Source organism: Coturnix japonica, linkage group LGE22C19W28_E50C23, assembly GCF_001577835.2.
Source record: "Coturnix japonica isolate 7356 linkage group LGE22C19W28_E50C23, Coturnix japonica 2.1, whole genome shotgun sequence".
NCBI lineage: Eukaryota > Metazoa > Chordata > Aves > Galliformes > Phasianidae > Coturnix > Coturnix japonica.
In genome coordinates this window covers 814,845-839,197 of record NC_029544.1, presented here as the reverse complement: position 1 = coordinate 839,197, position 24,353 = coordinate 814,845, and the positions used below count along the sequence as shown (strand labels likewise).

The window sequence follows — 24,353 nt, the reverse complement described above, 5'->3', positions numbered from 1 at the left end:
GTGGGGGGGGCTCAGCCAACCTTATGCTCCCCGCGCACGATGTGCGAGGAGAACTCGTAGCGGTCCTGGCTGCGGTACCCACAGACGTTGCACTCGAAGGGGTCACGGAAGCCGTGGCAGCCCATGTGGATGGTGAACATCACGTAATCCAAGAAGAGGATCCTGCAATGCTCGCACCGAAAAGCTCGCACCGGTTCTCCATCCTCGGTCACGACCCGCAGCGCATCCCGGCCTCCGCTCGGCGTAGAACGCGGAGCTCCCTCCGCCATTTTTGGGTCCTCTTTGGCGTAGGCCGGGCTCTGGCGGCTGCCTGGGCCGTTGCCCGGTGGAGGCTGAGCCGTCCTCTCCTCGTGGATGCTCTCCGTGTCCGTGGAGTCGTGGCAGCCATTAGTGGGTGATGCTCCCACCTCCCGCCCGCGGTACAACGCCTGCGCCCCGTCCGCCGTGTCCTCGTGGCCCTCGGCGGCGTCGCGGCCCCCCGGCAGCTCCAGGCGGCCTGGTAGAGGTTGGAGTTGGGTGTAGACGGAGCTGATGACGGGGGTCACCTCCGAGATGCAGTTTGTGGGGGGCAGGCGGAGAGGGCGAAGGTGGTCGCCCCCCATCAGCGCCAGGGAGCTGCCGTAGGAGGGGTCCAGGGGGTGGTGGGCCGACACCATCTCCACGTCCTTCTCGAAGCCGGAGTTCACCTCGAAGGGGAGGTCGGAGAGCGCGAACCGCATCTGCTTCTCTCCTGTGGGCAGGAGATAACGGAGCGTCAGAGTGGGCACAAGGACCCCCATCCCATCCCATCCCATCCCATCCCATCCCATCCCATCCCATCCCATCCCATCCTCTACACAGCCCTACTACTGTCCCATTCAAGCCCATCTCACAAAGCCTCACTGCTGTTCCATCCCATCTCATCCCATCCCACCTAACCCCACATACAGCCCCACTGCTATCCCTTCCCTTCCCTTCCCTTCCCTTCCCTTCCCTTCCCTTCCCTTCCCTTCCCCTCTCCCTTCCCTTCCCCTCCTCCCCCTTCCCCTTCCCACCTTAACCCACTCCATCCCATCTCATTCCACCCCAGCCCGCAGGGTGGAAGGCACAATGTGAGCACCCACTGCACCCAACTGCAGAGCATGAGCCATCAGTGCCTCAGCACCCCCAACCCCCCTCTCCCATCTACCTGGGGGGGGGGATGGGGATGGAGCAGCCCCTTACCCACGAATTTCTGAGGTGTGGAACGCTTCCTCTTGGTGAGGCTGTTGGCCAGGCGGTCAATGAAGGTCGGCCGGTCGGCAGAGGGGTGCAGCAGGGAGTCGGGCACCATCTCCAGGTCCCTCATCTCATCACCTGTCACGGCAATGGGATACAGGTCAGACAGTGGGAAGGGACGTGGTGAGGCAGCCCCCACTGTGCCAGCCCTGGTAGCGCCTTCTACCCCCCACAGCCACTGAGTATGGACAGCAGAGGGGCTCCAGCTGGGACCCCCCCCCACTGCACACCCCCAGCACCCACCTTGCTGGCCGGCCAGCGCCTGTGGCTCAGTGTTCAGACTCTGCAGGTAGCTGTGGCACCGCTCCTTGTGCTCCTCCAGCGAGCTCCGCTGCTTGTAGCTTCGGCCACAGTAGTTGCACTTGTAGGGTTTGCCGACGGTGGGGGAGGAAACTGCAAAACATACAGATAAAAATCAAGCTGTGAGGTGGTCACTGAGGCTGGTTCTGCTCTGGAACTGCTGTACAGGCAGTTGGGTCAGGCACAAAGCTGCCTCCACGCTGCTCCCAGCCAGAGGGCAGCAGAAGGGACACTCTGTGTTTCCTTGTAGGAGCTCCAGCTCAGACAACATAAGCCAAAGCTGAGTGCACCCCACTCACTCAGCAATGCTCCTCCACTGGGTTTGTCACAGTCCAAAGCTGGGGGGGGTGGGGGGTGAGGAGGGGATGCCATCAAGCCCTGAACACCAACAAAGAAGGTGCACCAGGAGCTGGTTCTTCCATCCAGCTCTTAGAGCCTGGACTGCAAATCCCATCACATCTCACCCACCTCCATCCCTCCCTCAGCTCTGAGTTCCCTACACAGCTCCGTGTTGTCACCCCTGAACAAAACACCCATAGGCTGCATGCAGGGCTGCGGTGGGGTGTCCTCAGCACCCCAAGGTGCAGGCATTGCACCACGCAGCACCCATAGGGCACACAAAGCCCACCCTAATGTCTCCTCCAGCCTCAGGTCTGTAAGGCAGAGGGGTCCCCAGTGCTCAGCACAGCCATCCCAGGGGGGCACAGCCTCTGATCTATCCCAGCTCCTCGCAGTGTGTTTGATCTGAATCTGAACGCCTCTCCTTTTTTGGACAGCCCATCTTTAGAGATGAAAAGCTGCTGAATCCCTCGTGGGATGCTGTGAGATCCAAACGGCTTCGTTAAGGGGGTGGAGGGAAGAGCTGAACTGCTGCTGTCTGCCGGGCAGGGCGAGCACCCGGCTCTTGCCTGTGAAATCCACATTAAACGAAGGTTTTTGTGGTAATTAGCTCCCATACAGACTGATTGCTGTTTGATATGCTGTGAGGACGTGTCCCACTTCTGTGTCTCTTGGCGAGGGCTCGCAGACACCTTCATGTGCCAGCAGCAGGGAGAGGCTGGTAAGGCTCCCAGCTGGGTTCTGATTGCAGGGATGGGGGGTTCTGACCCCAAGAAAGGGGATCTGACCCCTGGGATGGGGGGAACTGACCCCAGAAGTGAGGGGCTCTGATCCCAGCAATGGGGGGGTTCTGACCCCAAGAGGATCTGACCCTGGGGATGGGAGGAAATGATGCGAGGGATGAGGGGCTCTGACCCCAGGCATGGGGGGCTCTGATCCCAAGGATGAGGGGCTCTGACCCCAGGGATGGGGGGCTCTGATCCCAAGGATGAGGGGCTCTGATCCCAGGGATGAGGGGCTCTGATCCCAAGGCTGAGGGGCTCTGACCCCAGGGAAGGGAATCTGACTCCAGGGACGAAGGTCTGACCCCAGAGATGGGGGTTTTGGACCCCAGGGATGGGGATCTCAGCCCTCCAGCAGGATGGGGACGGTGCTGCTCTCCACACCCGAGCACAGCAGCAGCACACTTGTGCTCTTTGCTCTGCACAGTCCATGTCAGGAGGGATTCTGCCTTTATCCTCAGAGATAAGGAAAGATTCCAGGGTGCGGATTTCCTCGCCTGTTCTTCCCATTACTGTCAGGGGCCATTAAGTTCACCTCGTCCTCAGGAGGAACGGGCTCTTCTGGGCACCTGAACCCAAAGCGCCCCAGCAGCACTGCCAGGCAGGGTTACCCACAGCCCCATCAGCTGAGACGCAACAGAACCAGAGGCAAAACCACCTCTCAAATGTCACATCCAACAAGGACGACATCAGAACAAAGCACTGGGGCAGGGCACACCCAAGGGTGGGACCTATCTCGATTCAATAAAACCCATTAAACATTTATCTTTACGAGAAAGAGATGCAGGAAACCCAGAACCTCGGGGCACAAAGCCTCCAACACCCCCAGATTCACATCCAGGACATTAACCCCAATCTTTTCTACCCATAGGAAACCACAGACTGATCCAACTGAGTGTGCAGGGCTCAGCTCCCACCTCTCAGTGCATCCCACCCCACCGTGGTCAGGCACCCACCAGAGTGAGTCCTCAGGTGTCCAGTGAGGGCGTCCCTCCTCCTACAGGCATAATTGCAGAAGGGACATTTGAAGGGTTTCTCTCCAGAGTGCAGCTTGATGTGACGCAGGAGGTTTCCCTTCTGGGTGAAGGAAGCCCCGCATTGGTTGCAATGGAACGGCCTTTCTCCTATAAAACAGAGCAGAGCATGAAACAACCCCCCTGGCTCCATCCCTCACATCCTCCCTACCTCGATCCCACTCACCCGTGTGGCTGCGCTTGTGCACCATCAGCACGTTGGGGCCGATGCACACCATGCCACACACATCACACTTCAATTTGCCATTGGGCAACCTGATGCCACCTGGGGAATGTGGCTCCTGGCCTGGTCCATCACAGTAACCCAAAGGTTCAGAGAGTGAATCCTCTACGATGACGCTGTCGTCTTTCTCCAGCATCCGATCGTCCTGTGCCAGCAGCCGGCTGCCTTCCTCATCGCTGTACATCTCCACCTTGATGGAGCTGGCTGTTAGGAAGGCAGAAAGGATCATAGAACCACACAGCTACATGACATATACATAGGACACACAGCTCAGGCAGGGTTTGCTCCTGAAGGAGCTGCACTGATGTGCTTGGATTGTGATGACATGTATCTCCTCGTGCTGTTGGGTACATTGGAACAGACACCCAGCACTGAGCAGAGGGGGTTATAGCCTGGATGCCTGTCTGCAAAACCCAAACAGCATCACTTTGGTGTTTTATTGAACAACTGGGGGTATAAAGCATTTTGTTCCCTGCATCCAAAGGCAGAGGGGGAATGAAAAACCACTTCAAGCACTCAGGAGGGAGCAGGAAACACCAACACCTGGGATCCAACTATGGAAACAGAGAGAACCTGAGCAGGACAGCACAGCAGGAGCACCCAGCTACAGGCACTGCTGGCTGGAGTTAAAGGGCATGGAGTTGGGGGCAACACTGCCACAGAATACCCCACCCCCCCAGCTCTCCTTCCTCCTGCAGCACCAGGCAGCGACCTACATTCCTGACTGCTCCAGCAAGCTGAGGAATGCCACAAATCAGACGGGCTCCAGGGGATGGCAATGGGACGGCGAGGGCTGTGCTGGCACAGATGGGGGAGAGGAGCCTTCCTCCTTCCTTCCTCTACCTCTGTGGTGCTGTTCCCCCCCTCAGCTTCACCTCCAGAGCAGCGCCATGCAGAGCAAGTCCTCAGCTGACCGCGTTGTGAAGCATCCTCCCAGCTGAGCAGAGTGGGAAGGGAATCCCTTAGGATGTGCCCACCTGCTCTGCTCCCCTGTGTTGCAATGAAACCCAGCCTGGGTCACCCAGATGGAAGCTCACAAAGCCCACAGCCTCAGAGAAAAACATTTACAGGATCCCTTGAAATATCAGACTCTGATTTCTTCTGTTTAAATCTTTCCAAGCCCTTCAGGGAGCTGCCGGGGCTGAACTTTATATACACAAAGGAGATTTCTGCTGCTGGCAGGGACGATTCCAGCATCCAATTTGCCTGCTGGAGGCAGGAATGGGAGCACAGCCCTGCAGCCATCCCAGCAGCTTCCAGACCCGATGCTGGGGTCTCGTTTGGGTCTTTGCTGGGGGCAGAGGGCTCTCACTGTGGTTCTGGGCACGAAGCTGAGTGAGGAGCCCAGGAATCCCAGCTCTCACTGCTTCGCTTCCCCTCCTTGTCCCACAGACAATGCTGCCATCCCAGAGAGGCTCTCAGCAATAACAGCTACGCATCCAGCCCAGCTTTGGCAACCACAGGCACTTTCAAGCCGTCTGCTGAGCCATCGGCCAAAGGCACCGCAGGCTGCAGCCCAAGATGGGGGGGAGAAATGAGATCCAACAGCCACAGCACTCCTAGCAGAACCAGAACCTTCCTCCCACGCTGCCCAATGCCACTGGGAGCACCTGGAGGACCCCATAGGAGCACAAACACAAAGCAAAACCCCCCAATCTCAATGGCAGGAGCTGCCTGGATGCGCTGACATTCGCTGCACTTTGATTCTCTTCCTTCCACCCCTTTCCTCCCCCCCCCCCCATCCAGTTCCCCTGAGGACTTGTTTTATTTTCCTGGGCGCAGGAGGAAGGCCAACTATTGTTCTGTAATTCTCCTTTCAGAACCAACACAGAGTCCGGTCGAGTCGAGAGAACCATCTCTGCCGGCAGAACAGGTTATATAATATTCTTGCTCCTCTGGGGCACGATGCTTGCTGGATGAACCAGCTGTGAAGTCAAGTCAGATCAGAGCAATGCCATCACCGGCGTCCTGCTGCTCACGGGGAAGGGCTCCTTACTGCCCTTTTCAGCTGGTCCACGTGCTCAGCTCTTTTTGCTTCCAAAGGAACCGCTCTCCACTTCAAGCTTCATTTCTTCACAGAGCTTCTGAAGCGTTTTTAGTGGGCAAATAGATAACAAATAGCTACAAAAATCTCCCCCATTAAACGGAGGTAACTCACGGTTACCCCTTCTGAAAATGAAATTCCCTGTCACTTTTTCATCCTGGCTCAGGAAAGGCTGCTTTGAAACAGCAGGACTGAAGCAGAGGTGTCCCCCCATCGCTCCATATGGGTCAATCACAAGGGAGTTCCTTTGCTATACAGAACTCTGCTCTCCATCAGGGAGAAAGGGAGCATTGAAGCTGTTCCACAACCCTCATTGGAGTCCATCTGATAGAGCACAACCACAGCACAGACACCCGAGTGATGCTCAGCCCCTGTAAGCCCCATAGAGCTCAACCCACACTACACAGCACTGTGGGATGGCAGCAGTAAGACACCCAATGGGACAGCCTGGAATGGTTGAGGCTCTCAGTGGCACCTGAAAATGGTTCCACAAAGACCTGGGGGGGGTCTGGGGGGCACTGCTGTGTACTCACCACTGAGGGAGCGACTTGGAGACGAGTGCTGGCTGTTGGGTGTGCTCACTGCAGCTCCCACGATGGCTGAGCTGAACTCCTTCTCCAGAGAGGAATCCCCGCTGCCTTTGGGAACACAGAGAGGGAAGAGGGATGTGAGTGAGCCCTGAAGCTGATCCCTCACCCCAGCGAGCCCTGCAGACCCCAATAGACCCCTTTGTGTGCAGCAGTGCTGTGTAGGGCACAAAGCAGAGTGAGCCTCAGCCCCCCAAAGCAACCCTATGTCCATTACCACACAGCAGAGCAATGCCCACAGCCCCCAGACCATGGTGGGGGAGGGCAAAGTACTTTGGGATGGGAAGCACAGGAGCTCAGCCCCCCCTGGACAGACAGGACCCGCAGTGCTGTGCCCCCCATCCTCCCCACTGTGCCCCTCACTGACAGCCTGTCATGCTGCAAGAAATACTGGGTCACATTTCCCTTGCTCTAAAAACAATTGGAGGTGCCCACGGTGCTGGCAGACGGTGTGGTTCCCCGGGGAGCTCCAGGCAGTGCCAACACAACTGCTGGGTGGGCTCAGCCTGGCAGCATCCCCCATCCCCGCTGCCCTGAGATGGGCACAGCTGTGCCCTAATGGCCTATTCCTCCAGCCAGGCTGAAGGAGAAGCAAAGCAGAGCAGCCTGAATTCAGGGTAGCTCAGCTCCATGCACCCAAACCCCACAGCCGGCAGCAGGGCCAGCAAAGCACCCTGAACCCTGAAGCAATGACCCCCCCATACATACACAGCACAGCAGCTCTGGGCTGCATTCTGACCTCTCCAACAGCCCTAAGCACTCAAATTTCAGCCCAAACTTCCAGGGCTCGGCTCTGCACAGCTCTTTAATGAGCTGTTTGTTACGCCTAATGCTCCCCAGCTCCTTAATGAACAGAGCTGGATGCTGAAGTTTGGTGAGCACCTTACAATGCCAACGACCCAAAACAGTGGATAGGAACTGAGACGGGACGTACCAGATATGTAAGATCGTCCATTACAGTCTTCTATATCCATCCTTAAGGTACGTTGCTGAAAGAGAGAGCACAGCAGAGTCAGAGTTTGCCTGCAGGAGCTGCTCACCCACTTCCCCCCCCATATAAAACATGCCTGGGACAGAGCTCTGCTCGCCCTGAGCTCCCACAGTGCAGCTCCATGTCACCATCAGACCCAAAGGAACATAAACCTGGCCCTGGGGGGGCACAGAGCCATCACCCACCCCAGGGACAGACAGACACACACAGAGCACTGGAAGCACAGAGAGGGGACGTCTGGTGTCATTGTGCTGATGGGAAGAGTTGGGTTTGGGGCAATAGGACTCAATGCCAACACAGCATTGTGCCCAAAGGTCTGCAGACAGCACAGCAAAATAAGAGGGAAACCCACCCAGCCGGGGTAAGGAAAAATCACACATTTAAGTGGTTCTTACTGGTCTATTCCCATGGCTTTGCTCTGCTGTATTACACACACATTGAGACTGCCTGCATGCAACATATCAGCTGTGCAGGGAAAGTCCTTTATCTGGAGCACAGCCCAGCCTGGCAGCGGTGGGCACACAACCCTGAGCTGCTTTGAGCAATGGAACCGAGCCCCCCTCCCCCTATTTGCAACCCTCTGTGAGCCCCTAGCCCCTCCATACACACACACATAGAGCTCTGTGCCACCAAGCTGAGACCTCAGCGACGCCGTGCTGAAACTGGAGCAGCACTCAGCACTGAAAGAAGGGCTGCCCCCCCCAGGGGCATAGAAACAAGCCCCCCCCCCTCCAGCAGCCCAGTTTAACCAAACCCCGGGGCTGAACACGGAGCCATCCAGACGTCCTCTGTGCTGAGCACACGGGGGATCCTAAGGACAGCAGGGTCAATGCATGCCCCCCATTCCGGCCCTATACAGCCAGCCCAGCAGCTCGCAGCCCCCCCAAGATGGATTTCCACATAGGATAAAGGCAGCACGAAGCACCGCAGCAATCCCTGCAGTTTCTCTTCCCAAAGCATTGTTTCCATTCGCTCCCTTTTCCGACATGAGAGCTTTTTTTCCACCTTTGCCTCGAATGGGAGCCATAGAAAAGAAGGGCTGTGACGTTGGAACGGCACCAAGGTCCATCTCTGCGGTCCCATGGGGCCAAGCAGCCCCACAACCAGGAGGAAAGCACCACGTTGTGTTTCACCCATCACCAAACAGCTCACGTTCCTATACTTTAAACCATATCATTCCATAGCATGAAGGAGATGCTGATGCAGAAATAGGACGGCTGACGGAGCTCCGTGGGATGAAGACAAGAAAACTCCATGGGATGAGAAGCCAAAGCTGAAGGGCAGCAGCTCAGGACCCCACAATGAGCCCCAAAAAGAGCAGCCCCCCCTTCCTGACACGTCCATTGATAGAACTTTGCCTGCAGGGCCGTGGATGGAGGACAAGCAGCTCCCATCTGAAGCTCATTCCTGAGATCCGGTGATGAAGTTGGAGCTGGAAACAGCTGAAAGCCACCCCTGGGGGCTCCTTGTGCAGCATTAAAACCCACATAGGCACCACCAACAGCAGAGCTGATAGATATGGGATGGAAGAGCAGCGATTCCCCACAACCCCTGCAGCCAACACGGGGGAAGGTCCTCCAGCACTGCTGGGCTCCTGGGGGGCAGGAGATGCTCCTGGGGGGCAGAAGATGCTCCTGGGGGTGTAGGGCAGACGCAGAGCAGCACTCCTGACAGCTGTGCTCCCATATCCCGGCTCCAAGCAGTCACGGTTCCATCCTCGATGATCTGGGGTTGAGTCCCTCCATGGAGCATCCCGTCCTGTGCCGCTCTGAAGTGCTGCCCCCATCCCCATCCCCTGGGGGCTGCGAGCTCCGTGCTATGCCTGAACCCCCCCCCCCCCAGAGCACAGGAATCCCCCAATCCCACCCCACTCAGCGCTCCCAATGCTCCCATTACCCACACTGGTGACCCCCCCCCAGTGCTTCCCTTCCTCCCCAGGACCCCCCCCGTGCTCCCCAGCCATCAGAGCAATGGGCAGAGCAGCCCATTGAGACGTGAGAGCAGAACTGATGGGACGAGGAGCTAAAATGAAAGTGGGGGGCACCGGGGAGGGGGGGGGGACCCAAAGTGACACCGAGAGACCCGAACCGGGGGGGGGACACACAAAGTGACACCGGGAGACCCGAACCGGGGGCTGGGTGGGGGGGGGGGGGCGGAACATGGGGCCCCCCCCCGGTGTTGAGTCGATCCCGACCCCGGTGCCCCCCCCCCCGCTCTCCGCTGTCAGCACCGCTGCCATTGTTCGCGGAGATGTCACCGGGAGCCGCCCCCGTTACCGACCCCCGTTACCGACCTCCCCCCCCCCCGTTCCGGAGGTCCGGAACCCACCCGACCCGGTGGGTTATTATGGGGCTATTAGGGGGTCTCAGTACCGCACCCCCCCCCCAACCACTCGTACCGTCACGTCTCGGGGCGGCCCCCCCGGCCCAGCCCGGGCTCGGGGAGCGGCGGGGGGGGCTCAACGACCCGGCGCGGCTCCGGTGTCGCATCCGGTGGCGGCTTCACCCTGGGATGGGCCCGCCCGCCCCCCCCCCCGCCCGCCCCGAGCCAACTTCCGGGCGCCCACGGCGCAGCCGGCGCGTCAACGCGCCTGGAGGGGGGGAATGAGGGGGGTTGCGAGCGGCCAGCCGCGGGCGGAACGGGGGGGCGGGCACCGAATGAGAATCGATGGGAACCGAGGATCAGTTGCGGGGATGATGAGCACCGAGAGAGGGAGGGAGAGACGAGATAAGAGATGAGAATGCGGGGGGGGACAAAAGGGGCCCCGGGCGGGACACGGGGTGAGAGGGTATGGGATATAGGGGTCACCATCCTGGGGGTCACTGTAGGATGGGGGGTCCGAGGTGGGGGACACAGGGGTGAGGGGGATATGGGGGTCCTGTGGGGTCACTGTAGGATGGTGGGGGGCCCCGGGGGGGCCGGGGGGACACGGGGTATGGGGGCCCTGTGGGGTCACTGTAGGATGGTGGGGGGACACTGGGTGAGGGGGTATGGGGGTCCCTGTGGGTCACTGAGGATGGTGGGGGCCCCGGGGGGACACAGGGGTGAGGGAATATGGGGGTCCTGTGGGGTCACGGTAGATGGTGGGGGCCCCGGGGGGGACAGGATGAGGGATATGGGTCCTGCGGGGTCAACTGTAGGATTGGTGGGGGACCAACGGGTGGAGGGTATGGGGATATAGGGGTCCTGTGGGGTCACTGTAGGATTGTGGGGGTCCCCGGGGGGGGACACACAGGGTTGAGGGGGGTATGGGGGTCCTGTGGGTCAGGGTAGGATGGGTCACGGGACGGGTGAGGGGGGTATGGAGATATGGGGGTCCTGTGGGGTCACTGTAGGATGGTGGGGGGACACGGGGGTGAGGGGGGTATGGGGGTCCTGTGGGGTCCTGTGGGGTCACTGTAGGATGATGGGGGGCCCCGGAGGGGAACACGGGGATATGGGGGTCCTGTGGGGTCACCGTAGGATGGTGGGGGGCTCTGAGAGGTGCGGGGGGTCCTATGGGAGTGGAGGGTGATATGGGGGCACAGGGAGAGACCGAGGGTCCTGCGGGGTCATGGGGTCACCTGGGGACACGGTGAGTTGCATGGGGATGGGGGGTGATGTGGGGTCCCATGGGGTCCCATGGGGTCACGGGGTCCCACGGGGAACCCCATAAGGCCCCAATGGAGCCGTGAGGATCCCCGGTAACACCGCAGCCCTGCGCTGCCCCGGCGCTGCCCCAGGAAACACTGAGTCCATAAAAAGCTGCGCAATCTTTATGGAGCCTCTTTCACACTTTTCACTTTCAGGGGGTTGAACTTTGTGCCAGAGGCGGCAGCGGGGCCGCATCCCAAACCGGGACCGGACCGGGAGGGGGGGGGACCGGAGCCACGGCGGACCGGAGCCATGGGGGGGGGGGGGTCGGTCCCACGGGGCCCTCAGCCCTGCACGGACACACGGACACGGTGCCACGCGTTGCTCAGCACCCCCCGCAGGTTCCAGATGGGCGCCACGCTGTCGGGCTGCACGTTGTAGCTGTTGTCCACCGCTTTACAAACGATTTCCAGCTCCGTCCCCGCCGTTACCGGCACCGTCAGCTCCCACAAAGCCCACGCCCACGCGCGACCCAACGGGGCTTTGTCTCCTGCCAACCGTGCCACGTTCCACGTCCGCCCGCCGTCTACCGACACGTCCACCCGCACCACTTCACGCCCGCCGCCGCTCCACGCGTAACCCTTCACCGTCAGCTCCCCCGGTGGCACCGCGGCTCCGGGCCGAGGCTGAGTAACGGCGGATTGTACCGGCAGCTCCTGGATGGCGGGTGCCGTGCGATAATCCACCGTGTCCCAATCCACGCAGGGCGAGAAGCCCTTGTAGTCGTTCTGCTGCCAATGGCTGGGGCTCTCGGCCGGGCTCACGGTCACACGTCGCAGCCATTTCACGCTCCGTGCCCCCACCACACCGGGCACCACCACGCGGACCGGGAAGCCGTGATCGCGGGGCAGCTCGGTGCCGTTCATCTCATAGGCCAGCAGCACGTCGGCAACGGGGCTGAGAGCTCGGCCGTAAGGGATGGATGCTCCGTACGGAGCCCCCCCGGGGTCGGCGTCCAACCCTTCGAAGCAGACGTGCCACTCGTCCCCCCGTTCCTCGGGGAAACCGGCGTGCAGCAGGACGTCCCGGAGCCTCGCTCCGCCCCACCGGGCCGTGCTGATGGCCCCGATATCCCACGACAACCCTTTGACGGGGCGGACGCGGCTCATCTCGGAGCGGCGGTTACCGGCGCATTGAAGGGTTGCGGTCACTTCGTGTTTAGGGAAACGATTCCGCAGTTCGTCCAGAGATAACGACAACGTGCGGCCGCCGGGACCGTCTACACGCAGCCGGTAAGAGCCCGGTTCTACCGCCGGTACCGGGAGGTGGTTACGGGTGAAGAAAAGCTCGTTTGGAGTCAGGAAGCGTTCGGCCAACAGCTCGGCCGGCGGCTCCGCGTTGAAGGGCTTCTGGCTGTTGACACGTAAGCCGGGATGCCGGGGGGGGTCCCCGGCAAAGGGGTCTTGGGCGTTGGGGGCCGGCGGAGCCTCGTCGGGGCTGAGCTCACCCACTTTGTATTGCCGCAGCAGCTCCAGGACGTGCGGTTCCCCGTGCACCGCATAGAGCGCCCAAAAAGGCTCCAGGGCCCCCCCCGCCGCCAGCAGGATCTTATCGGGTCCCCCCGGGTGAAGCTCCACGAAGTCGGTGACGTCGAACACGTCGGTTCCGTGGGTCACCCAAATTCGTTCCTTTGGGCTCCGGTGCCGTCCCACCTCCTCCCGTGTATAACGTGGGTACGACGGGGGGGCGGCAGCGGCGTGAGCGGCCTGGGGGGGCGGAGAAAGGGGGCTCGGCCCCGTCAGCGAGGAAAGCCTGGACCCACCTCCCCCCTCAACTCCCCACCCGGTTCTCGCTCACCCTCCGCCGCCGTTCTCCGTAGCTCAGCGCCGCTCCGAGGCCGAGCAGCGCCGCCAGCACCGGGACCACCCGCCCACCGCCGCCGCCCCCCCCCGGGTTCGGAGCGCCGGGGCCGATGTCCGTCCGGGAGGAGCTCCGGTGCGGGGGGAGCGGCGGGGGGGGCAGACGGACTCTGCGGAGGAAGCGGCGCTGAGCGGGGCCGGGGGGCGGAGGGTCCCCTCGGGGCGCACCGGGATGTGTTGGAGGGTCTTTGGGGTGGGGGGGGGGGGTCCTACCTGCGCCGGGGCACAGCGCGGAGCATCAACATCGCGGCGGGACCTGCGGGAGGCAGCGCTCAGAGCGGGGCGGGGGGGTCCACAACAGCACACATACACATAGCCCCCCCCCCTCAAAGCCGGTAACGGACCCCCCGCCCGCCGGTATACGCACCTGCGTGGCAACCACGGTGTAACGCGGGGCCGATGGCTTTAACGGAGGGGCGAAGGGGGCGGGGATAGAGGGGGGAGGCCACTCCTCCTTCCCCCCCCCGGCATTGGGGGCTCGTGTTAAAGGGGCCGCGGGCTGAGCTCCCCCCCCCCCCCCGGGGCGAGGCGAGTCGCCACCCGCCGTAGCGATAAGCGTTATCGGGGCGCAGCCGGATACAGGGCACGGCTCCAGCTGCCCCCCCCCGTTCCATTCCCCCCCCCCTTCCAATACACGGCGCTGTTCTTCCTTATTTACTAGGCTTTTGTTTTCCTCTCCTCACCGTTCATTTCCTTTTTACTTACATTAAATACATCGGTAAATCAGCAGCTGAGTTCTGTTAACCATGATTTCGTTATTTAAATGCGATGGAGGAGCTTCCTCAAAGCAAAAAAAAAAAACAAAAAAAGAACCTCAAAACAAACAAACCAACGATGGAGACAGGAGGGGAAAGTGGAGAGAAGGTCGGGAAAGCTGCAGTGTCACCTCTCACTCCCTTGGGGGGGGGGGGGCAAAGTGGGGGGGGGACCATCCTCAGGCCATGCAGGGGGTTAAAGCAGAGCTGAGGTTTGGGTATCAACCCCACAGCCCTCATCTGCTCAGCCCCCACTGCAGGGCGTCATGCTGGACCCCCCCCCACCTCAAAGAGAAGGGGGGGACAAAGCCCCCCACCTACACAGGAGGGGTCCTGGGGAGCCCAGGGTGTTGGGTGCAGGGTGAGGGCAATGGCCTCCAGGCTGCGGTGCAGGGCACAGTGCCTGGCTGCAACCCAAGGGATCCGAGTTCTATCCGGGAAGAGGAGAAAGGAATGGAATTGCTTTCACCTCCCTCCCTCTGCTCCCAACCTCCAGAGCAAACAGGAACCTGAAGGAAAAAAAGCCAAGGAAAGGGCAGAACCGGGTGATTCCCCAACCTGGGTGCTCAACCAAAGGCAGGAGGAGGAATGGGGACAAAGTGAGAGCAGGGCTCTGCTGTGCCCTGGGATCACCATGTAGGACAGCACTGGGTTGGGGGGGGGGCAGAGGCAGCTTTAAGGGTGGTCCTGCTTGCTCTGCATCCCCCTCCCCTCACAAAAAGGTTCCCAGGCACTTCTGAACCTTCAGCCATAACAATAAAGGCCACCAAGGAAGTGAAGGACGCTGCAGCTTTTCCCTCCTGGGCAGCCATAGAAAAGGGAGAGGAAAAAGGAGGAGAAAACATAAAGAAATGACAAAAAAAACAATTCAATCCGTATCGAACCCCCCCCCATTTCGTTTTCCAACAGGTCTCCGGTGCCATCAGGTCGGTCACACACAAAGCCAAGCCGAGGATGCGCTGCCATCGTGCCACCAGGAGGGGGAACGTGAGCAGGGCTGAGCCCACAGAGCATAAAGAGGGAGGTGGGAGAGGGAGGAAAAAGGCAGGAGGGAGGAGCTGCGGTTAGGTCGCTATTTGCACCTATAATACAAAGTGAAGAAGAGTTTGTCGGTTTGTTTTTTTTCCTTTCTTTTTCTCTTTTTTTGTTTTTCTTTCCCCCTCTGGAAGTTAAGTCCCCGGGTGGATGTAGTTCCATTGCCATCAAGGTTGGTGGTCACGGGTGTCTTGGTGGTGGTTTTGAAGCATTAAAAAGTGCAGTTAGAGCTCACGGGAGGGTTCTGGTTTCGGGTGGGTTTCTCGGTGTGCCGTTATGGAGGTGAGGTGTGGTGTGGTGGATGGGAAGGGGGGTGGGTGGAGGTTTATATCTTAGCTCTCCCTCGCTCGCAGGCCGCTGCTGAAGGCCGCCCCTTTCAGTTGCTACAACACTGGCTCTTGTTCTGCTGGGTTTGCTCGTGAAGGTCCACACCTCTGCTCCTCCCTGCTGCACCACTCGTGCTCTGGGGCTCGCTCTTTGGCAGCTTCTTGGCTGGAGAAGGGGAAGAGAAGCATCAGGGTGGCTGTTATGGGCTGCAGTGCCACAGGGATGTGAAAACAGAGCACTTAATGCTGCTTCAAGGAGGATGAGGAGCTGCCCTGAGCCCCCACCACACTCACAAGGCATCAGCTCCACATTGCACAGCCCTGTAGGGCAGGAGTTGAGCAAACCACCCACCCCAAAGGACCCCCCACCTCAACCCACAGCCTCACCGATGGCCAGGAAGAGGTCGTTCACATTCATCGCTGTCTTGGCCGACGTCTCCATGAACAACAAGCTGTTGTCATCTGCATAAGCTTGTGCCTCCTGGAAGAGAGCACCCAGGTGAGGGTCCAGCAGCCACAGGGGGGGCTGCAGGGTGGGAATTGGGGCTGACACTTACTTCATACTCCACCATACGTTTGCTGGCCAGGTCGGCTTTGTTGCCTGCGAGCGCAATGACGATGCTGGGGCTGGCTTGTCTCTGCAGTTCTTTCACCCATGTTTTTGCCCGTGCAAACGTTTCCTAGGAGCAGAGAGGGGGAGATGGGAGGTTACCACAGGACAAGCCCCCTACAGAGACCCCAATAATGGGGCAAGCATGCACTGAGAACCTCACCTGGTTGGTGATATCGTAGACAACAATGGCTGCCTGAGCACCTCGGTAGTACATGGGTGCCAGGCTGTGATACCGCTCCTGTCCCGCCGTGTCCCATATTTCAAACTTCACCGTTGTGTCATCCAGACAGACAGACTGTGTGAGGAACGCCGCTGCAAGGAAGGAGGGTACGAGCATCAGACCATGGCCCCCAAACCCACCCCAAGCACCACCACCAAGCATCAGACCACGCAGCCCCCATAATGGGGATCGTATCTATAGGAAAATGAAGCTGGCACAAGGAAACAACAGAGCTGGCAGCTGCAGGAGAGCTGCTCCCAGCCTCTGATGCACTTAACATGCATTGCCCCTCACCGACTCACCCCCGATGGTGCTCTCCTGGTACTCGTGGAACTGCCCCTTCACAAAGCGCAGAACAAGGCTGGATTTCCCCACTGCCGACTCTCCCAGCAGGACGAGTTTGAACTGACAGATTTTGCTGGCTTGGGACTGCCCGTTCGGCCTGGCGGCTCCTCTGCTGGTCATGGCCAGGCTGCTGCTGCTGCTGGGCTCCTGCCCTGCTGAGCGGAGAGCCGGGAAGGCACCGACGCTGGGAGCGCTGGCGTTGGTTCCAGCAGGCAGTCCTGGAAGGGGAGGAAAGCAATTGGTCACTTTGTGCTGCAAACAGTGAATCCCTTCAATCAAATGCTCTGTACGGGGGTTTGGAGGACACAGGCACCCCTGGGTGTACAACAAGGACCCAACTGCTTCCAGATCCAGGTGGGAAAGGCCATAAGTGATGCCCAAAGGAGGCAGCACCTCTACCAGGACAAGGCTTAACCTCAACATCCTGGGCTGCTCCTGTTTGTGCCACAGCACAGATTCCTCAGCTGCTTCACCTCTCCCCGCCCAGAGGAGGAGCTGGGAACCAATTCCACATTTCAGCCTCCAAGTTCTTCAGCCTGAGGTATTTTTTTCCCCCCCCATCTCCTTTCTGTTTTCCCTCGGCTCACACTCAGAACAGACAGCACATCCCATTCCATTCCATTCCATTCCATTCCATTCCATTCCATTCCATTCCATTCCATCCCATTCCATTCCATCCCATTCCATTCCATCCCATTCCATCCCATCCCATCTGCATCAGCAGCTCCTTCAGCCACAGCACACACCGATGGGTCACCGTGCAGCCTGAGTCCTTCAGCTCCCACGCTGGGCCAAGCAGGGGAAGGCAAAGTTTGGGCTTTTTCAAGCTAATCTCATTCATTATTTTCCTTTAAGGCTCAGCTCCCATCCATGGGCTGAGCCAGCTGGAGGACACAAACAGGTACTGGAGCACAGCCAACAGGAGAAGGCTATCAGTGCCTGTACCCCCCACGCATGGCTGTGATCGAAGCCCTTGCACATAGTCCATACCTTGAGCCCACCCAGGGACCTCACAGCCCCCCCCCTTTGGGCCCACCCCTTGGTATGGGAGGGGGGTTCCACTTCACCTTTGCACTTCCACTTCCATTTGCTGGATGCAGAGCTGCAGCACACACATCCTAAAGGCACCAGCCCCAACCCCACCTGTCCCTGTTACCCCTCACCTACAGCATCAACTGTACTCACAGCAACTCCCACCAACCTTCACATCGCAGCCAGCAGAGCTCACTAAGCCTGACTCAAGGTGTGAAGCTGAGCTCCATAGGCACGTGCAGGTCCATAAACCCCCAGCAAGGACTGACCACGGGGCAGAAGGGACCCATAGGAACATGCAGGTCCATAAACCCCCAACAGGGACTGACCATGGGGCAGCAGGGACCCATAAGCACATACAGGTCCATAAACCCCCAGCAAGGACTGACCATAGGGCAGCATGATGCTCCCCCATCACAGAGCACACAGCTGCAGCTCCACATCACACAGGGGTATTTTGGGGGGTAATATCTCACTGTATCTCCACCCCAAGACCCCAAACTGACACTATAAGGACTCAGAGCCCCTGGGATCACCACAACCCCCCAGCACATCATTACAACATCTACCAGAACCAACTGCAGGACCTCACTGTACCCCCATCCCAGGAGGGAATATCTGACTGTATCCCCATCCCAGGAGGGAATATCTCCCTGTACCCCCATCCCAGGAGGGAATATCTCCCTGTATCCCCATCCCAGGAGGAAATATCTCCCTGTATCCCCATCCCAGGAGGAAATATCTCCCTGTATCTCCATCCCAGGAGGGAATATCTCCCTGTATCCCCATCCCAGGAGGGAATATCTCCCTGTATCCCCATCCCAGGAGGGAATATCTCCCTGTATCCCCATCCAAGGATGGGAATATCTCCCTGTAATCCGCCCATCCCAGGAGGGAATATTCCCTGTATCACCCATCCCAGGAAGGGAATATCTCCCTGATCCCCCATCCCAGAGGGAATATTCCACTGTATCTCATCCAAGACCCCAAACTGACACTTATTACGGCCCTGGAAGCACCTGGGTCACCAACAACCAACCCCAGACATCATTACAACAGCTGCAGAACCAATGCAGGACTCAACGTATCCCCCATCCCAGGAGGGCGAATATCTCCCTGATATTCCTCCATCCCAGAGGAATATCTCCCTGTATCTCCCATCCAGGATGGGAATATCTCCCTTGATACCCATCCCAGGAGGAATATCTCACGGTATCTCCATTCCCAAGGAGGAATATCTCCCTGTACCCCCATCCCAGGAGGGAATATCTCCCTGTATCTCCACCCCAGGAGGGAATATCTCACTGTATCTCTATCCCAGGAGGGAATATCTCACTGTACCTCCATCCCAGGAGGGAATATCTCACTGTACCNAATATCTCACTGTACCCCCATCCCAGGAGGGAATATCTCACTGTACCTCCATCCCATGAGATAATATCTCACTGTACCCCCATCCCAGGAGGGAATATCTCACTGTACCCCCATCCCAGGAGGGAATATCTCACTGTACCCCCATCCCAGGAGGGAATATCTCACTGTATCTCCACCCCAGGAGGGAATATCTCACTGTATCTCCACCCCAAGACCCCAAACTGACACTATAAGGCCCTGGAGCCCCTGGGATCACCACAACCACCCAGCACATCATTACAACATCTACCAGAACCAACTGCAGGACCTCACTGTACCTCCATCCCAGGAGGGAATATCTCCCTATATCCCCATCCCAGGAGGGAATATCTCACTGTACCTCCATCCCAGGAGGGAATATCTCCCTGTATCCCCATCCCAGGAGGGAATATCTCACTGTATCCCCATCCCAGGAGGGAATATCTCACTGTACCCCCATCCCAGGAGGGAATATCTCACTGTACCCCCATCCCAGGAGGGAATATCTCCCTGTACCTCCATCCCAGGAGGGAATATCTCACTGTATCTCCACCCCAGGAGGGAATATCTCCCTGTATCCCCATCCCAGGAGGGAATATCTCCCTGTACCTCCATCCCAGGAGGGAATATCCCACTGTATCCCCATCCCAGGAGGGAATATCTCCCTGTACCTCCATCCCATGAGATAATATCTCATTGTATCTCCACCCCAAGACCCCAAACTGACACTATAAGGCCCTGGAGCCCTTGGGAGCCCCACAACCCCCCAGCACATCATTACAACATCTACCAGAACCAACATCTTTCCTACCCCCAACCCGACTCCTCCTACATCCCACCCACCCTCACGGCACCACCGAGGCACCACCGGGACCGTCAGCCTCCGTTATAACGAGTGACCCCATACACAGCCCCTCATTGCCCGGTCCCGGTTCGTTCTTCACCCCGGGCAGCTTTACCGGTTGCAGCACCGATTCCCTTTAACACAACGGGGGTCGGTCACGCTCTCATCCATCCCCAGATCTCCGGTACCGCCGGTACCACCCGCTCGGTGCCCCCGGTTCGGCGGGGGGGGCCCGGTTCGTTCTCCCCACCCACCCCCGGTTCCTCATAGAGATCGATTTTGGGTTGAAAACCGGCAGAATTGGGCTCAATAACAATAACCCCTATAGATAACAAAGGGACAGAACCGAACCCGGTACCGGCCCAACCCACAGCTCCCCCCGGTGGACCCGGTCCCCGCCCCAGCTCAGGCCCAACCCCAGGCCTAGGCCTGACCCGGTTGATTCCAACCCGTCCCGTTGAGCTCAGCGAGGCCCATAGGCCTGCAAACAACAGGAGGTGACCGGACACCGGGACCAGGCCCAGCCCCGCCTGTAGCCGCCCCGTTCCCGGTACCTGCGGCCCCGGCCTCCCGCTGCGGCCCGAGCACACAAACAGCGCCTCGGCCCAGCCCTCCGCTCATGGGCGGGATTAAAGTGAGGCTCGGCCAATAGGAGACGAGAGACGGGGAGGTGGGTACGCCCCTTCCTGTTGGTTCTGCCAATGGGAGGGGTGGGGCTTGCGTCATTGCCCCGCCCCTCGTGAGGCAGCCTATGGGAGGCGGGGGTTGGGGGGATGGACAGCGCGGAGAGGCCAATGGGAGCAAGGGGACGGTGAACCAGTGGTCAGCAGGAATGCCGAGGGGAGGCGGGGCTTGAGATGAATGACGGAGCAACTGGCCAATGCGGAGCGTCATCGCTTAGGGGGCGTCACCAGCAGCGAATAAGGTGACTCAAGAGGGCGGACCCAAGCGGCAGCAGTAACCAATCACAGGGCAGGAGAGGTTCAGCCCAGCCAATCCGCGGCTGAGTGACGAAGCGCAGGGCGGTGCCTCGTGGCCAACCACGGGCCGTGCTGCTCATGATTGACAGCAATGGGGGCGGACCTACCGCGCAATGACCCCTGGGAGCAGCGACCTCTGACCCCCTCACCTTAAGGCTGAGGCCCTCGGAGGGGGGCGGGGCTAAGACTGACCAATCACAGCGCTCTGTTGAGCCAGGGGGCGGGGCTACGGCTGGCCAATCACGGCGCTCTGTTGGGCCAGGGGGCGGGGCTTACATGGACCGGGGCCTTATAGGGAACCTATAGGGCCTGGATGTAATATGGGGGCATGGATGTAATATGGGGGCATGGATGGGGTCCACTAGGATGCAGTGCCATATGTGGGCCATATAGGGTCTATAGGATGCATAAGTTCTCCACAGGGTCCATGTGATGTGAATAGGTGCTGTAGCGATGGGATAAATGTGGGTCCTGTAAGTATTTCAAGGCATATATAGGGCCCTATAAGTACTTCAAGGCACATATAGGGCCCTATAGGTGCTTCAAGGCATATACAGGGCCCTATAGGTACTTCAAGGCATATATATGGCCCTATAGGTGCTTCAAGGCATATATATGGCCCTATAGGTGCTTCAAGGCATATATAGAGCCCTATAGGTGCTTCAAGGCACATATAGGGCCCTATAGGGGCTCCTGTGGGTCTATAGGGCCCTATAGGGGCTCCTGTGGGTCTATAGGGCCCTATAGGGATCTGGGGGCAGCCATAGGGGAGCCCTGTGGTCTATGGGGCTGTGGGGGCTGCAGGTGATTGAGGACCCCCCCCCCCAAGCAATGGAAGGGGCTCATAGGGGTCAGACAGCCCCACTCCCCCCCCACCCTCCCCCCACGTCCCAGAGGCGCAGGAGCTGCACAAAGAGCTTTAAATGTCAACTACAAAATGGCCCAAAAAAGGTACAAAAGTCAGCGAGGAAAAACCCGCGGGGGGGGGGGGCAAGAAAAGCTGGACCCCCATTGCCACCCCTGGGGATGCAGGGGAGGGGGATAAAGGGAGGGGGAAAGCTCTGCCCCTCCCCTTATCCCTTTCCCCCCTCCCCTCACCCCCAACTGTAAGTGCTGAGAGCCCAGACAAGAGGGGGGGGGTCCCCACCCCGAGCTGTCCTGGGGGCTGGGGGGGGTCCCAGTGCCCAACCCCCCCCAGCTCAGTGCTCACAGCCGCAGGTGGGGGACGGCCCTGGTGACGTCGCGGAAGAAGGGATGGCCCAGGGCTGCCTTGGCTGAGATGCGCTTGTTGGGATCGTAGTGCAGCATTTGCTGAGGGGGAGAAGAGGGAACAGTGAGGGGGGGGAGCCTCCCATTGCATCTCCCCATTGCATCTCCCCATTGCATCTCCCATTGCATTTCCCATTGCATTTCCCATTGCATCTCCCCACTGCATCTCCCCACTGCATCTCCCCACTGCATCTCCCCATTGCATTTCCCATTGCATCTCCCCATTGCATCTCCCCACTGCATCTCCCCATTACATCTCCCCATTGCATTTCCCATTACATCTCCCCACTGCATCTCCCCATTACATCTCCCCATTGCATCTCCCACTGCATCTCCCCATTGCATCTCCCATTGCATCTCCCTATTGCATCTCCCCATTGCATCTCCCATTGCCTCTCCCCATTGCATCTCCCATTGCATCTTCCCATTGCATCTCCCCATTGCATCTCCCATTGCATCCCCCCATTGCATCTCCCCACTGCATCTCCCACTGCATCTCCCCACTGCATCTCCAACTGCATCTCCCCATTGCGTTTCCCATTGCATCTCCCATTGCATCTCCCGCTGCATCTCCCATTGCATCTCCCCATTACATCTCCCCATTGCATTTCCCATTGCATCTCCCACTGCATCTCCCATTGCATCTCCCCATTGCATTTCCCATTGCATCTCCCAATGCATCTCCCACTGCATCTCCCCATTGCATCTCCCATTGCATCTCCCCACTGCATCTCCCACTGCATCTCCCATTGCATCTCCCATTGCATCTCCCCACTGCATCTCCCCACTGCATCTCCCCATTGCCATCTCCCACTGCATCTCCCACTGCATCTCCCCACTGCATCTCCCCATTGCATCTCCCCACTGTATCTCCCCATTGCATCTCCCCATTGTATCTCCCCATTGTATCTCCCATTGCATCTCCCTATTGCATCTCCCATTGCATCTCCCCATTGCATCTCCCATTGCCATCTCCCATTGCCATCTCCCCATTGTATCTCCCCATTGTATCTCCCATTGCATCTCCCTATTGCATCTCCCATTGCATCTCCCCATTGCATCACCCCATTGCTGTCTCACTGTCCCCCCCAGCCCTGTGCTCACCGCCAGCAGCTTGCGTCCCTCCTCATCCAATGGTGGCACCACCTTGCCCAGATCCTGCCGGGCCCATTTAGGGAAGCTGGGCTTATAGTCGGGCAGTGCAGTGACTCCAGGCCATGAAGCCTCATCGGGTGTCCCCAACGTACGGAAGATACGGAAGAGCTGATCGATCTCTGAATCCCCGGGGAAGAGCGCGCGCCGTGTCACCTGCAATGGGGTGACAATGGGATCAAACGGCCCCGACCCCGCATGACCGCCCCGTGATGATGGGTCCAGGCTGGGGGCTCACATGATTCTCCCCCCTCCCCACCCCCCACAGCACCCACAGAGCCCCTTTGTGCCTCTTTGCCTTGCGGCCGGCCCCGTGTGCAATGACGTCAAGGCTGAGACAGAGGGATGGGGACAAAGCAGGGCACGTCCCATAGTGGGATCACAGTGCGCCTTGGTGACCCTCAGGGCACAGCTTTAGTGACCTCAGAACGTGACCACAGTGTCCTCTCAGTGTCCCCAAGGCTTTGGTTTTCCCAGGGTATCCCCAGTGTATCCCAAAGGTGTCAGCAGGGCAGCTTAGTATCCCCACATTTATAATCCCTTGGTGTCCTCAGGCCCCTCCAGGGCACCCCTCAGTGACCCCAAGTGTCCCCTTGGATTAACAGCTGCTCTCCCATGGGCACGCAGCCCCTCTCCCCCTTTATTCACCCCCTTCTCCTCCTCACCATCTCAGCAAAAATGCAGCCCAGGCTCCAGATGTCCACAGCAGTCGAATAATACTTGCAGCCCAGCAGGATCTCAGGCGCACGGTACCACAGTGTCACCACCTATAGGGTGGGGATGGGGGGGCAGACATTGGGATATAGGGCCACCCCCCACTGCCTACAGCCCCCCCCATCCCCACACCCACCTCGTGCGTGTAGGTCCGCACGGGCACCCCAAAGGCTCGTGCCAGCCCAAAGTCAGCCAGCTTGATGGCACCATCAGCGTTAATGAGGAGGTTCTGGGGTTTGAGGTCACGGTGCAGCACTCGGTGTGCATGGCAGAAGGCCAGGCCTTGCAGCAGCTGGAACAGGTAGCTCTATAGGGATGGAAGGGTTGGGGGGGGGGGGGTCAGCATTGCTCTGTGCCCCCCCGCCACCCCCTCCCCGACCCACCTTGATGAGGGGCAGCGCGATGCCGCCCAGGGACGATGCATCCATGAACTTCTTCAGGTCCTGGTGCAGGAACTCAAAGACCAGGTAAAGCTTGTTCTCCGTGTGGATCACGTCCAGCAGTCTGCAGGAGGGGTGGCCTGGGTGCTAGCATGACCTCCCCATCCCCCCCAGTGCATACAACCCCCTGCAGCTTCCAGACCCCCCCCTACAGCCCCCAGACCCCTCTACAGCCCCTGGACCCCCC

The 24,353-nt window shown here is 59.2% G+C and overlaps 4 protein-coding genes across 4 annotated transcripts in view; all 4 read right to left on the bottom strand.

Annotated features, from left to right (window-relative positions):
- Window positions 1-8: 8 nt before the first annotated feature.
- IKZF4 (IKAROS family zinc finger 4) lies at window positions 9-10,068 on the bottom strand. The gene is made up of 8 exons (XM_015886917.2): window positions 9,956-10,068; window positions 7,501-7,555; window positions 6,513-6,617; window positions 3,879-4,139; window positions 3,635-3,802; window positions 1,501-1,650; window positions 1,204-1,335; window positions 9-730 (listed from the first exon to the last, which is right to left on the bottom strand). Exons 2-8 carry the CDS (start codon window positions 7,538-7,540, stop codon window positions 12-14), a joined length of 1,575 nt encoding a protein of 524 aa, XP_015742403.1. The 5' UTR covers window positions 7,541-7,555; window positions 9,956-10,068; the 3' UTR covers window positions 9-11.
- Window positions 10,069-11,295: 1,227 nt separating this feature from the next.
- SUOX (sulfite oxidase) lies at window positions 11,296-13,382 on the bottom strand. Its single transcript, XM_032441084.1, has 3 exons — window positions 13,263-13,382; window positions 12,988-13,159; window positions 11,296-12,896 (listed from the first exon to the last, which is right to left on the bottom strand). Exons 1-3 carry the CDS (start codon window positions 13,292-13,294, stop codon window positions 11,475-11,477), a joined length of 1,626 nt encoding a protein of 541 aa, XP_032296975.1. The 5' UTR covers window positions 13,295-13,382; the 3' UTR covers window positions 11,296-11,474.
- Window positions 13,383-13,717: 335 nt separating this feature from the next.
- RAB5B (RAB5B, member RAS oncogene family) lies at window positions 13,718-20,269 on the bottom strand. Its single transcript, XM_015886896.2, has 6 exons — window positions 20,166-20,269; window positions 16,301-16,561; window positions 15,939-16,090; window positions 15,723-15,845; window positions 15,553-15,646; window positions 13,718-15,331 (listed from the first exon to the last, which is right to left on the bottom strand). The coding sequence occupies exons 1-6, from the start codon at window positions 20,230-20,232 to the stop codon at window positions 15,216-15,218; spliced, it is 813 nt and encodes a 270-aa protein (XP_015742382.1). The 5' UTR covers window positions 20,233-20,269; the 3' UTR covers window positions 13,718-15,215.
- A 1,240-nt stretch (window positions 20,270-21,509) lies between these two features.
- Window positions 21,510-24,353, bottom strand: part of CDK2 (cyclin dependent kinase 2) — a 4,967-nt gene continuing 2,123 nt past the window's right edge. The window contains exons 2-6 of the mRNA XM_015886918.2: window positions 24,110-24,253; window positions 23,863-24,033; window positions 23,678-23,779; window positions 22,965-23,168; window positions 21,510-21,902 (exon numbers count right to left, since the gene is read on the bottom strand). Coding sequence (XP_015742404.2) covers window positions 21,798-21,902; window positions 22,965-23,168; window positions 23,678-23,779; window positions 23,863-24,033; window positions 24,110-24,253 — 726 coding nt within the window. The 3' untranslated portion in view covers window positions 21,510-21,797. The remainder of the gene's footprint in view (window positions 21,903-22,964; window positions 23,169-23,677; window positions 23,780-23,862; window positions 24,034-24,109; window positions 24,254-24,353) is intronic.

Bases quoted from the DNA above. Each gene is read 5' to 3' on its own strand.
- IKZF4 (XM_015886917.2), bottom strand. From the start codon at position 7,540: ATGGATATAGAAGACTGTAATGGACGATCTTACATATCTG. The intron at 1,651-3,634 runs GTGGGTGCCTGA...TATGTTTTGCAG, and splicing joins ACACCTGAGGACTCACTCTG to TTTCCTCCCCCACCGTCGGC. The intron at 1,336-1,500 runs GTGGGTGCTGGG...TTGCCGTGACAG, and splicing joins GGCGCTGGCCGGCCAGCAAG to GTGATGAGATGAGGGACCTG.
- SUOX (XM_032441084.1), bottom strand. From the start codon at position 13,294: ATGTTGATGCTCCGCGCTGTGCCCCGGCGCAG. The intron at 13,160-13,262 runs GTAGGACCCCCC...CTTCCTCCGCAG, and splicing joins CGCGCTGTGCCCCGGCGCAG to AGTCCGTCTGCCCCCCCCGC. The intron at 12,897-12,987 runs GTGAGCGAGAAC...CCGCCCCCCCAG, and splicing joins ACGGAGAACGGCGGCGGAGG to GCCGCTCACGCCGCTGCCGC.
- RAB5B (XM_015886896.2), bottom strand. From the start codon at position 20,232: ATGAGCGGAGGGCTGGGCCGAGGCGCTGTTTGTGTGCTCGGGCCGCAG. The intron at 16,562-20,165 runs GTACCGGGAACG...CTCCCCTTCCAG, and splicing joins GCGGGAGGCCGGGGCCGCAG to GACTGCCTGCTGGAACCAAC. The intron at 15,647-15,722 runs GTAAGTGTCAGC...GCTCTCTTCCAG, and splicing joins AACGTATGGTGGAGTATGAA to GAGGCACAAGCTTATGCAGA.